The sequence below is a fragment of the Psammomys obesus genome, unplaced genomic scaffold (genome assembly GCF_907164565.1).
Source record: "Psammomys obesus unplaced genomic scaffold, mPsaObe1.curated_primary_1811, whole genome shotgun sequence".
Classification (NCBI taxonomy): domain Eukaryota; kingdom Metazoa; phylum Chordata; class Mammalia; order Rodentia; family Muridae; genus Psammomys; species Psammomys obesus.
Window position 1 is genome coordinate 23183460 of NW_026596109.1, and position 14352 is coordinate 23197811.

A 14352-nucleotide genomic window follows, 5' to 3' on the forward strand; every position below is an offset into this window, starting at 1 on the left:
GTGTGTGTGTGTGTGTGTGTGTGTGTGTGTGTGTGTGTGTGTGTGTGTGTGGAATAGGTGGTAGACAGATTCCTGAAGCACATTGGAAAGGCAACACAGCCAAAACCGTGAGATTAAGATCCGGTGAAGACACTACCTCAAAATGAGTAAGGTGGACAGCAACAGAAGAAGGCATCCAAAGTCTTCTTGGCTTCCACCTCCATATACATCCCTCTGTCTCTGTCTTTCTGTCTGTCTCTCTCGCACCAGAGCACACACAGCACGCACACCCCCACCCCACCCCTCACACACACACATAGTCCAGAAACTTGTTTTCTAAGAGTAATGCAATCTGCACGCTCAGCTACTGCCATGTCAGGACTGCACGAACAGAGAAAGAAAGCACTGACAGAATTCAAGCATGTGCAGTCTTGGGAATTGTCACACTGGAGGCAATTTGGAGGGCGCAAAAAAAGGAGCTTCTGGGAGACTGATGAAAGAATTTAACTTATATGATGATCAAGTATAATTTAACAAACCCTAATAAAAATGTAACAAAAAGGGCTAGCAGATCCTTTCCTTAAACTGAAATTCTAGCTTGAACACCAAATTATTTTTAACCTACTGTGACACTAGAGATCTTTAGGAATGGAACCCACATATTTTTTCAAAGATATAGTGAAATCTTGACTGATAGATAATGCTAGAAAGTCTCCCAAAGGCCCTAAAGATGTAAGGAGTGACTTGGATCCATGGCACAGAGAAATTTATCTTTCAAAAATATATCATATCAAGAATGTGCTGAGAGTAAAAGGTCCATTTTAGAAAAGTCATTTCTATCATAAAAAATAAGATAAAATAAAGACAAATTTAGGTAAATCCCATTAGAACTGCCAAAAGTAGGCTCTCTGGTATACCAGCCAGGGCTACCAGGGCTGTCTACTGTAAATTACAAAAGCAGTTTTTGCATATATTCTAGCATTTAAAGAGAAGTTTCTTTTCTTAGTTGAATGAATCCAATAGTGAAAGATATCCTTTCCATAGCAAGTGAACCACACACAAAAACCTTGTCACCAAATTAAAAAGCAATGAAATTTATCTAAAAACAATCATCTAACTGGGATGCTCCGCTGCATTTTTAAAAACGCCTGACATGTTCTAACTTCCCCAGGTGACGGTGGGTGGAGCCACGAGACACACCTCTTAATGTAGGTGGCAGGCCTGCCCTCCAGTCAAAGGATTTTGAGCCTGCCTTTGCAGTGAGTAATGGCATTAGGAACTCCAGGTCTACGCTGAGCTAAATCTTAAACGCACTGGCACACACCTGATAGGCAAGCCTGAAGGTCTCATCACATATTTCTATGGAAATAAGTTATGATTTTAAACAACGCCAACCTTTTGAAGAGCATTCTAAGGAGAAACTTAGAAGTGTTATGGTTCTAAGAATATTCATTTAGCCTTGTAAATAGTCTTGAAAGTAGAAATTCATGCCAGATGGCAAGGTCACAGTTAAGCTCCATTACTAAAAAGAGAACAGTTTAGACCAAACAAATAACAAAGTTTTCTAAGAGGAAAATGAGAATTAACTAAATAATAGTTTATGTTGAACAGGTAAACTAGGTGATGCTTGCAATTACTATAATTTGATATTAGAAAGTTTGTGGATATAACAAGGGGTCTAACCTATAAACAAGAACGTTCACAGTTGTTTTTTTTTATTGTAATGGAAAGCTTAAAAATTAAAATTGAAACAGTATATTTGATTCCAAAGATAAATGATAATTATTGGTAGTAGTTATACAATGAGGTGTACAGATTACTATAATTATCCTTTTTATCAAGAATAAGTAATTTTTCCAAACAAATGGTATTTTTTAAATGTATCAACAAGGCATTTGTCCCTTATTCTATGGTCAATGTGTGTTAATTACGATGCCCTGCTTATGTTCTAAAGCTAGGCCTGCTGAACACAGGGCTGTCCGATGGAAGTGTTGCCGTGGAAATGGTCTATGTCTACATCCTGGACTGCCGGAAACTTAAACTGGAAAGAGCCGTAACTGAGGACTTGACATTTTAATTTTATTTAAAAATAGCCATATGGGGTAGAGAGATGGCTCAGTGGTTAAGAGCACCAGTTGTTCTTCCAGAGGATCTGAGCTCAATCCCGGCAACCACATGATGGCTCATGACCCCGATAATGGGATCTGATGCCCTCTTCTGTCATGCAGATATACAAAAAGCAAAATACTCTTACACATAAATAAAAACTTTAAAAATAAATACAATAAAACAAAATAGCCGCATATATCTGGTGGTTACCACTTTAAAACATACAGGTTAGAGGGTCAAAACTAGATCTGTTAAAAAAGGTTTCACTCTTATCTGCTTGTTCATTTCTACAAGCATATATTCATAAATGTTTATAAGAACGCTATACTGAAGTTGTTTTGTCCTATGGTGTTATTGTCATTAAAACAAAGAGCCAGTGAATACCAATGATCACACCCAGACAGCCCCAAGTGAAATGCTGCAGAGACTGTTATTAGTGTTTGCGGTATGTCGCTACCACCACACTGGCTAAGGAGGTAGCTTGGAGGCCTGTGCCAATCTGTCCAATGCTCACTTTAGAATGACTAAAATTCGGACTGTGAAATATCCATTCCTGAAAAGTTTTCCCATTATCTATCATAACACAGAATACCAGTTATTACATAGCTTTCAGCTCCATTGGTTAAACACTGCGAAAGCTTGTCAAGCCATTTTACCTGACAGATGTATTTGTTCTTCCATTTGCTCAGCACACACTGACTGTTTTGCATCAGTTCCTGAAGGACAACAGAAAGAGAGAGTGCAGTGGCTACACACTTTGTCATTATCAGTTAAAGCGCGTCTGATTTGCAAGAAAAAAAAAAAAAGCAATCAACAAGCCACACAAAGACACAAGTGTGTGGGAAGCTCTCTCTAGACAAAAGTGAAGCCATCATCACCCCAAGAGCTGGTCCTTTTTGAAAATTAAATGTGTTGAAAGATGTTTTAAAACAGATTTGTTTGTTCCCATTTTTAAAACCTTTTGAAAGATACCTCCAACTCTTTCAGTGAGTCTCGAAGTTTTTCTGGGCGTCTGTTTTTGAGTGTCCAAGGATAATCTCGTGCTGGCAAATAAAACGTGTACAGCAGTTAGTTAAACATGATTTAAATAAGGAACCTCTGCTTAGCAGTGTGCCTTGGAGGATTAAAATAAGACACCCCATAATTGAGAGGAAATGGACTTTGGCTCTATCACTAAATAGCAGTCTTTTAAAGGGCTTTGTTACAGAAACAGGCTTTTTAGCACGAACTAATCTCCCTGATTATAACTCTGTGATGACAACCAACAAGACTCCGAGAACTCTTGGAAAGTTTTGGTAGGCCAAGGGATCTAGCAGTATCTAATAGTAAATGACCTGATCTTTATGATTTAAGTAACTTTTTTGTGAAAATAGTCAAGGTTCAACCCAAAAGGAATTCCAGCTTCTGCGAGTGGCCAACCCAGACCTGAAACTTCCCAAGAATAAGTTAAATGTGTTGAGAAAAAAAAAACAAAATATAAAAATAATATGTAGAAAATTAACTTAAATATGGTCAAAGCACTATATATGTCAATTCTAGAAGAAGAAAAAAAGGGGGAGGTGGAATCCAAGTTTTAACAAATGGGTATTAGAGATGCTCTTTGAAATAATGCCCTCAAACATAAACATTAACCCTGCTACAAACCCTTTAATATATAATGGTGTCCTGCAATGGTGACACAAAGCTTGTGGGAGGAGCCAACCAACACCTGACTTGCCTTAAGGCCCACTCCATGAGATGGAATCCATTCCTGACAGTGCTTGGATGACCAAGAACCCGAGGCCAGATATCCCAGGTACCTAGGAGACTACTAAATACTGTTGTTCTTAAATAAATAACGTGCTCCTAAGGACATTCTGCTATACTCATTAATCAGTGTCTTGTCCAGCCATTATCAGGGAAGTATCCTCCTGCAACAAACAGGAACAGATGCTGAAACCCACAGCCAGACACTATGTAGAGAGTGAGAGACCTTGGAACACTCTGCCCTAAACAGGATGTCTCCATTAAATCCCTTCTCAGGGCTCAGGGAACCCAGGAAAAGAGAGGGTGGAAAAAGTCTAAGAGCCAGAGGGGATAGAGGACACCAAGAAATCAGGGTCCTCTAAATTAACATGGTCAAAGCTCATATGCACTCACAGAGGGTACGGCTGGACGCACAGGGCCTTGCATCGGTCTACAGCAGGTCCTTTAAGTATCTATTATGGCTTCTAGTTTAGTGTTTTTTTATGAGATGCCTGAGTGTGTGAATGCACCGGTCTCTGATTCTTGTGCCTTCTCTTGGGCTCTTTTCCTTCTGTTCTGTATATGTTAGCTTTCATTTTATCTGACTACATATCATTTTATTGTGTTTTATTTTATTATTATCCCTTAGAAGAGTACTTTTTTTGAATAAGGGACAGAAAGAGAATGGGTCCAGTTAGGAGAGAGATGGAGAAGAACTAGAAGGGGCAAAGGGAGGGGAAACCATAATCAGGATATATATGTGGAAAAAAAAAACTATTTTCAATAAAGGGAAAAAAATAAGAAAATTCTAAAATCTATGAAATTCAAATAGCAATATACCTTTAATTTATTGTAAATAACTTCAATTGAAAGGTTATTTAGAAGTAAAAAGTTGTTCTAAAATTGGGGCAGGGTCTAACTCAACATTAAGGCACTTGCCTAGTATGTGCGATGCCCTGGGTTTCATCTCCAGCACCCACCACACACACATGAATAATATTAATAACATGTTAAGCTCATAGTGAATTAGTCCTTATATTCTCATATTGAATAATTCTAAAAAGGAAGAGAGTGAGAGAGCTTGGAATATCACCCCAGATGGGTGTCTCCATTGAATCCCACATAATATGACATATATGAGTGTGGATGTCATGTGTGCACACACAAATAATAGATAGCACATACAGATATTTAAATTTGAAAGCAGAAATTGCTATGTATCTTATTTCAGCAAATTAATTTGGCTCTATAAACATAATTTTGATGTGTAGAACATATGTACAAATTTTAAGATTTGTGTTGGAGATACTAATGCAGTATTCTAAAAATTAAATGTCAGTTCAATCTAAGATAAGGAAAAAAGAAAGGCTTTTCAGATCTAGCTATATTCCAAATAAAACTTTAAATTACATTAGCTTTAATTCATGGAAACCTTATCATGTTGTAGTTACATTATATACATACAACATACTTATATCTTTGAAACTAAAAACAACTAAATAAAATGCTGATATAACAAATCTCACTTTATTAAAATAAGGATAATAGGGCCAGCCAGATGGCCCAGAGGGTGCAAGCCCCCACTGAAAAGTCTGACAGCCTGAGTTCAGTTCTTGGGACCAGCATGGTAGAAGGAGGTAACTAACTCTCCTCTGCTTTCCAGACACATACTGCAGTACACACAAGCATCCATGGGTTCGCACATACACACACAATAATAAAAGAAAATGTCAGAATCAGGAAAATGTTAACAATTTAGGAAAAATGTGAATAATTCAATGTCACAGATTTTAAGCATGAATTGTAATCATTATTTCACACAAAATAAGGAGGCATGTATAAAAATTTTACTATAGAACTTGCATGATTGATATATCAAGTCATCATTTTGTACACCTTGAAGATTTATATTTTATTAGCCTATTAAGTATTTTAAATAAAAATAGTTTATTTAAAATATGAAATGACAGTACACTTAAATTTATGTTCACATAAAATTACCAAAATTGTAACCAGCAAAGATTTTAATGATTAACATTAGAAAAGCTTAACATATAATAATTACTGTTAATGATTTTATATATATAAACAATAGGGATTATTAACTATAAGAAATATGGACAATATAGCATTTATAATTTATCCAGAAAACAGTTTATTTGTAACATAACTCTATCTAATAAATATATATGTATATATATAAAATATAAACTTACATTCTGCCAGCCTTTGTTTTTCTTCTAAGTTACCATGCTCTGTTGCTGATACTGTGACAAAGGAAAGATGAAAAGAAGAGAAGTGAGACTTATTTTTATTAAGGTACCTTGTATTTTTAATGGGTACACATACAAAAGATTGCTGCAGACGCTGAAATTAATATAAGATGTTAAGCTTTAAAAAAGACGGTTGAGAGAGAATGTCACCAGTATATTTGCATGTCATAGAAGCCATTTTTTAATGTGCAGTGAAAAGGCTTAGAAACACAACAGGTGGGCTGGTATTCTGAGCTTCCAATCTCGTCAGACAGGAAAGGGAGAGAGGCTGCTGTATCTGCCATCTGAGCCATGAAGTCAGCCTGTTCATGGCCATGCTAAGCACACAGGGTGCTCACACTGCCTCCACTTCACCCGAGAACAGAGCAGGAAGTAACTCCAGCTAGGGAGACCTTTTGGCCCATCATAAAACTTCTGGGATTAACAGGATTAATCAGATAAAGAAAATTGATCATTCACTCAGAAATGTCTATTTCAGATATCTGGTGTGGATCCGGGAGGCCACCATCACGGGGACCAATGCATTAACAATGCCCTCTGCTGGGACACCAATAAATACTTGGGAATAGACTGTCCTGTTATCAGCCTGATCGGCAACAAAATGAAAATTTTCACGTTCTTCTACAGCATCTTCTCAGTGTTGCTTTATTTTTGATTGATCAGATAAATATCAACCTTAGCATTTTTCTCTTTAAAAAAAAACCTCAAGTGACTACTCTTAAAAGTTTAGAATTTATCTAACGCTCATAAACACAGAGTTTTCAATATTGCTACTCCATTTCTTGGAATACTTCATTTATAAAACCAGTTAAATAGAATAGGTAAGTACATTACCTGGTGGGTCTTTCTTGTCATAGTACTGGTACACGCCGATGTCTCTATCTATAGAAAGAAAGAAAGAACATTAAATTATGGTAAAAGTTCTGGAGAGTAAGAAGCCAAATCATTCTATATCAGAGGGGATTGTGGGGAGGGGAGCAGAAACAGTCTCCTTATGTTACTAGAAATAAAATAGCTCAAAAGCATCTGGACATGGGTTCATCTATTCTAGGGATATGCAGAAACTGGAAAGTTTATCGATCTAATGAGAAAATCAGAATGGCATAAGGAAACATACAGAACTAGAATGGCATGGGGGAAAGATTAGGGAAAAAAAAAAACTGAAATCAAGGAAGACCAAGTTTTCTCTTTCACACTTCCTCTGATATTTTTCACAGGGCGCTACCAAAAGGAACTGCCACTAAGCAATGCCAAATGAAGTCAGTGGATGGAAGAAAATGCCCTAGCTGTTGGATTCCGAGCTGTGGCTTGCTTTTCTCCAATTTAGCTCAGAAGTCTAGTTCCCATCCTATAGCATTTGGGAGGAAATCTGCAAGAAGAAAGGGGGGATTACCAGGAGCTGTGGATAAATTATTATCTGAAACTTGTTTAGAGTCAAAAGGCTTCCAAACCTATTCAAATTCAGACGCTCTGCTGGGCTAGGTAAGAGACAAAGTGAGACTCCACAGATGTTGAGATTGGTTTAACCAAGGGATTCTGTCCTTGCAATTTAAACAAGAGAGTAGAATAATTTTTCCTATGTCTATGAATACTGAGCTATCTCTTTTATTGAAGTAACACTTGTTTTCTTCCATGCAAAAACAATTCTCCGTGACTAACATAAGGAGGCTACAACTGTCTCTCGTGAAGTGAAGCAGTACAGGCTGCCCCCTAGTGACTGACTGCCTCCAAATGTATCAAACTGAATGACAAAACCAAAAGAAAAACAAGTAAAACTGCTGTAATTAAGTCTGCAAATAAACAACAACCAGTCATGTGTACTTGATATGCTCTGTACTCATATACGAAATGCTCACATACTAAAGCTGTATTTTATTAACGTGAAATATGAAGACATGATCTCAATAAATGCAATTGGATGTCTGTCCGTTAGATGGAAGATATTAGAGACTGGTTGGGAGACTGTGGCCCCTTGAGTACTTACAATATTTTTGCTCAGCTGAGTAGTGATTTCACGGATGTGCTCACTTTTTGATAGTTCACAGCATATTCTTACAATCTGTACACTCTTCAGTACATATGTTACACTTCAATTTTAAAAGTTTCTTGTTATTTAAAGCTATGAGCTAAGAACTGCAGGCATTACATACGCACACAATATCTATTAAAACATCCCAGTTTATAAGTATAATATGTGTCCACACGTCAATATATTTACACCTCTAGAACAGAACAAGAAGACTGTAAGGGACCCTGAACTCCATGCACAAATCTGGCTAAGTGGGATGGAACATAAGCAGGACAAGGGTGTCCACAGGAGACCTGTCCAAGAAGCACCAGTGCCGGGTGAAGATGTCCATGAGGTAATCAGAGGATGTAGTGTGTCACGGCCTCTGCAAGTACAAAGAGCTCACACTGGGCATGATGGCCTGATAGATTAGAAAGCAGACTAGATGAGCAAGACACGGGGACCATCTAACTTGTGCTAGGACCACATGGAGTAAGAAGGTTATCCACAGAGAGGACAGTGGACACAGAAATGCCAGGCTGATATCTAGGAGGGAATGACTGGTTAACTAAAGAAGCAATGAGATTCCTTCTGTCCAAGAAAAAAACATGGATATGGAAAGGAAGAAAATTATTTTCTGAGATAATGTTTTTTACTTCTAACTTTTTTCTTTCTTGTGATATATTCCCAAATTTTGAGAGATCAGTTTAGCATCATTTTTCTTAATCCTCTGTATTTGGTTTCTTGCCTCATGGATTAAGCTTTTCCCTCAGGTTTGTGTATTTTCCTTTTCCTTCCTAAATAATCTTTGTTTCTCCAGAAATCCTTTTGCCTATTTTCTTCTTATAACTTGCCTTCTTTCCTGTAGAAAATACAAGTCTGATGATTCATGGGCTCTCTCACAAGTGAGGCTCTAGAAATCTCCTGAAGTCTTCCATAGCCAAATAGGGCTTCACTGACCAGCAAGGGCCAGAGCATCTCACCAAAGACCTTTAAAACATCAGTGTATACGTTTTCTCTTTCGGCTCATGCATTTACCCCACAAAAGAATTCTATTTTCAAGCTCCTTCTCTCTTGGCAAATATACAAAGGTAAGAAGAGATCGCCAGAAGCAAGCGGGATTAAGAGGACCTCATCCATCAGCATGCCAGCTTCAGTTTCCTCCTTTTTCAGTTGAGCATGTCTTCTTCCAGTGGCTCTGGTGTCCTGGAGTTAGAGCCTCCAGTATTAAATATTTCCACGTCATGAAGGTGTCTCGTTACCTCACCCAGACGCACATCCCCTCTGTTGTCACCCTGGTGCCACACCCTCACCTTCTGCAGCACATGTTCCTCAGGATTCTATACCTTTCCAAAGTTTTGAGATATAAATGAGCTTCACTGGAATTCTCTTCTCTAGGCAAGTGATACGCACATTTTTAGCTCTGCTAATTCCTTCATGTCTTCTATTTTCCAAAAATTGTCCAATTGCAGGTATGTATCTTTTTCCTAATCTCAGGTTTTGTATCTTGATGTATCTTTATTTTAATTCAGTTAATCTTATTTTAAAAGAGTTTTGGGAGGAAGCAAATATGTATTAAATCTTGAACTAGAAATTCCATCTCTATATACTTTAGGAAAAAAATAAATAAAACATGATATTCATCTGTTATTGTATATTCAATATTAAGAAACAGTACTTTATAAGGTAAAATATTTCTTAGTAAACATATAAAAGTTATGTAAGTAAAAATGTATTTCCAAATAAAAAATTAACCTGCATAATTAAGGGAAAAAACTTTTTGTAAGTTGTTTTCTAATGAAATATATTTTAACCTAAAACATTAATAAACATTGTTAAAAACATTATTTCCATTCAAGAAATATAAAACACAAAGAACATAAGTAATTGTACATCTCAAGTACATGTTTGAAATGTTTTTAATATCAAACAGAAATTTTTTATGATCTAGTCTGCAAAAGCCTATGATATACAGCATTTGAACAAACTCGATAAAAATACTAAACATGTGCATCTTTAGAAGGAAGAGCTATTAGACTACTAAAATGTATTTTATAACTCAAGCCAAAAAATAAGATAATAAGAGTATTTAAAAGTAATTTTTTCATCACCAACATTTTCATTAAGGATGAAAAAATAAAAGAGAGAGAGACTGCAACTCTATCCGGGAAATCCAGGCCCTAACTTTGTCAGTACTTGTGATAAGAGCATAACAGATTGAAGAGCCCTGACTGACCCAGAGCTCACTTACCTGCAATGTGTAAGGTGCTTTTCAGAGACCACAGGTGTAGTTCAGTCAAGCAGAAAGACATCTGACAGCAAAAGAATCGCTTTCCTGTTCAAAGTAATTAGGGGGGGAAAAAAGGTACAAATTAATTATTTTCTATCATCAATTACAATCTAAACCCCTAAAACAAACTAATATTTGAGATGTGGTCCATTAGATTAAACACATTTTTATGTATTTGGTTAACCATCCAGAAATAAACTCTAGAAAAAGAAAAATATACTTCTTTTCCTAAATTTACTATGTCATCACGCTGAGAAATGTGGTAAGGAGACTATCTATATTTGGGTGCTCAATAACATATGCTTGGTTACAGCTCTAAGTATGCTTAGAATTATTTAGTATATGAACATCTTCTAAGTCATAATTTTTAGAAAAAGTGGGTCTGCTTGGTGGTTATTAAATACAAGCACATTTTGTGATACATTTTAATATGTAAACACTTATTTTAAATTACCCTACATATAAACAAGCTACAAAGGAATGTGGAAGGTAAACGGCATATAGTTACTGTCATGAGGTGAGTTACTTAAAAATAAACTATATAAAAGTACACCAGTACTCCTATAGTGTATTGTTAATCTGTACATCATGATAGGCAACCTAAGCATATTTTTTAAGTCAAGATAGTTAAAACGTACATTCTAGATTTTCTCCTAGTTTAATAGCAGGGCCTTGTAACATACACTATTGATACTTTAAAAAAATCAAATAGGGCCTCATCAGTTTGAACTGATTAGGAGAAAGCCAGTGAGACTCTGGAAAAAGTTCACATTTTACAAGTATTTAAAATAAAATTTATATAACTTATAAATGTTTGCTTACAAATTTATATAGCATACTAGATATATACAGTGTTATATATTAGAAGCATATATATAATGATTTAATCTAAGCACATTATAGAAACTAGAAAAGAAATGTTCTCTTTAATAAACTTCTGGAAAACAAAACAAGTGTAAATAGAATTTTAAGACAACTTTTAACAGAGGAAAAGACCCTTCAGCTTCTATAACATTAGGAGTGGATAAAATATTTCCCACGTTATTCATATGGGTAATAATCCGAAGCAATTTTTAGACATAATAGAAATGCCCCTTGCCCTCACTTCACCTTCACAGAACCAGGATAGAATTACAGCCATCAAGAAACACATGTTCTGCTAAAGAGACACGATGTTCTGTGGACTGAGGAAGAAAGAATGAAAAATGTGGTAACTTAAAAGAGGAACCCAATTCCGCCTGAAGAGCAGAGCTGTGAGAAAGCCTTAAGAAGTTGTGAAATGTCCCGGTCTTCAGAGAAGACCTTAGTAGTTTGATGATGGTGGAGATGGTGGTGGTGGACAACACTAAACATCTGTTCTAAACACTTGTGTCTTTACCCATTTTGTCCTCCTAGTTATTTGTGGAGATACTAGTACTACACTGTGGAACTGAGGCCAAATCTGCTGGTTAAGGCAAGCTTGGGATCCGTTCACGCTAGCTCCAGAGGCAATGCTAGGCACCCCAGTATGCTGCCATAGTACTGGTGTGTACAGAAGTACAGGAGTGATTAAAAGGATGGATGCTCTAAAAGACAGTGGTAGATACCAATAGAAAGGTTGCCAATGACAGATAAAGTTGAAATAAGTAGGAAAGAGAACTAGGAAGGTGGCTCAGTTGGTAGGTAAGAGTCCTTGGGCTGCAGGCATGAGCACTTAAGTGTGAATCTCCAGCACCCACACACGCACATACAAGCAAGTACAGTAGTACATGCCTGTATTCCCAGCATGGGAGGATGGAGGTAGACAGATCCCAAGAGCCCATTGGCTAGCGAGGCTAGCCAACCGGTGAGCTTCCATTTCCCTGATAACCCCTGTCCCAGGGCAGAGAAGTACAGAGGAGTACTCTTGGAGTCTTTCTTGGGCTTATGCATGGGAATGTAAAGGCCCATACACCTACACACTCACATGCATGCACCATACACAGTACAGGAACGAAGGAAGGAAGGAAGGAAGAAGGAAGGAAGGAAGGCAGGCAGACATAAAAGCAAAAGTTCTATTAGTCAATGTAAGGAGCCAAGATTAGGCTGGGAGACAAACAGGCAAGCTGCCTGCCTCCCATGTCAGGCAGGGGGCGAGGAGGAAAGGGCGGCGGGGGGAGGTAGATGGTCTTTTTATTTAGACAGAAAAAGGGAATTGGTTTGATGCTTGTATTTTGACGATAATTACTGACCCTCTGGTTACTGCCTAGCTACACCAATCCTTGTTGTGTAAACCTGCCTAAGACATTATTTTTGGCAGGGTGGAAGGAATTAGGCATGGCTAAGGTTCCCAGGCTTTGGGGACAGGAGAGAAAAAAAAAAAAAGGAAGCCACAATGGATTATCTTGAAAGAGGAACTTTACATGGGCCAGAAGAAAGGACTCTAAAAGTGGCATGAAAAGATGAAGGAAAAACAAGTATTTAGAAGATGATGGATGGGAAGGTAGCCCAGATGAGAATGGTTAAGGTGAATGGCATTGGATGGAGGCTAGGAGATGGATAGTGAGGTTATTGAAATAGCATAGGTGGAATGATTTGTCCAGCCCAAGGTGTTAAAAGGCAATTTAAAAATCTAACAGGAGTCTGTGTCTTACTGATTATGATACTGGGTTAAATAATACTGCCGTAATAATTACAGAGCTAATAATAAACACATTTAGCCCGATACCCCTTATTTACAACAACAAAAGGGTAAGAAGGAAGCAGGTTATAGTGATAATTTTTGAACCGATCATAAATTAATTTTCTTCTTGCATCAGTATGTCTTCAAAGGCAGTAGATAAAACAAAAGACCCCTCAATCTCTTTATCTCCCTTGCTCTAACTAGATGCTGATCTCTCCTGCATATGGATGACTCAATGAGAATGAGTAAGTACTAAGAAGAACAGGTGTTTTATGAAGAAAAAGCATCCTTCTGTGAAGAAGGTCACACACAAGAGAAGACGTCTGAATTAGGATACACAAACGGCTGACACTTCATTGTGTTAAATAAGGATGTGATGAAACAGGTGCACGATTCCTCTGATACTGAGTATCCAAAGTCACCAACTTCTAAACTACAAAATTAAAAAAACCAAAACCACTACTCCTCATTTTAGAGTCTATTCAGATGTCAAAGCAATAATTTATGGCATTGTAGGCAAGGACAAGGCTAATTAATCTACCTATCGTTTCATAAAACTGAAAGTTATTACAAGATAAAAGTTTACAGATTAAAGACTATACTAAAACACTTGAAATTGTTTTTAGTCAATTAAATAGAAATAAACATGCTAAAACTTTCTCCTGATAACAAAAAAGAGGGGTTGAATACATTTTTACTAGCAGAACACACAGGAGTAGTACATATGTATGTATATATGTATGTGTGCATATATATATATATATAAAACATATGTATGTTATATATTATCTATATTTTTTTTAATTTGGAAGTCCTAAAATAATGAGATTTTGGAAGAAAAGGCAAAATGAGCTTGGTGGAGAGCTGAAGATGTCAAGGGCAAACTAGCTCATTGTCTTGCATTTCCCACGGGGGAACTTGCAAGGTCAGTAATAGTCTCTGGCCACAGACTTGCCTTCCAGTTCAGTACCCCAGAATTCTATCAAGCTGTAATGAGGGTAGAAGAACTGGGGTGTGCTCCTGCAGGACATGGTGGCCAGCCTAAAGTCAACAACACGGTGGCTACAGTACTTATGTGCTCAGAGGAAGTAAGGTATCCAAGACAGCAGAGGATCTGTGCCCAGCAAAAGTACTCAATGGAGCACACAGCATTTGGGAAAGGATTCTGCAGGAAGCTGAAGCACATATGAGCAAAGCAGATAAAAAGAAAATGGCCAGTGAAGCCATGATTAGACTTGCTTATAGACACACATCACAATCCTGTGAATCCCCACATACATGTGATTAAAGAGAAGGCTTTGCATCAATGGAGAGAGGAAGAGGAACA

At 37.2% G+C, this 14352-nt stretch overlaps 1 protein-coding gene across 2 annotated transcripts in view; it reads right to left on the bottom strand.

Annotated features, from left to right (window-relative positions):
- The window catches only part of Wdpcp (WD repeat containing planar cell polarity effector), a 245691-nt gene that overhangs the window by 165674 nt on the left and 65665 nt on the right, over window positions 1-14352 (bottom strand). For both annotated transcript variants that reach the window (XM_055628872.1, XM_055628871.1), the window contains 5 exons: window positions 10346-10429; window positions 6921-6968; window positions 6030-6080; window positions 3061-3131; window positions 2745-2804 (listed from right to left, as the gene is read on the bottom strand). In XM_055628872.1, coding sequence (XP_055484847.1) covers window positions 2745-2804; window positions 3061-3131; window positions 6030-6080; window positions 6921-6968; window positions 10346-10406 — 291 coding nt within the window. In that variant the 5' untranslated portion in view covers window positions 10407-10429. The remainder of the gene's footprint in view (window positions 1-2744; window positions 2805-3060; window positions 3132-6029; window positions 6081-6920; window positions 6969-10345; window positions 10430-14352) is intronic.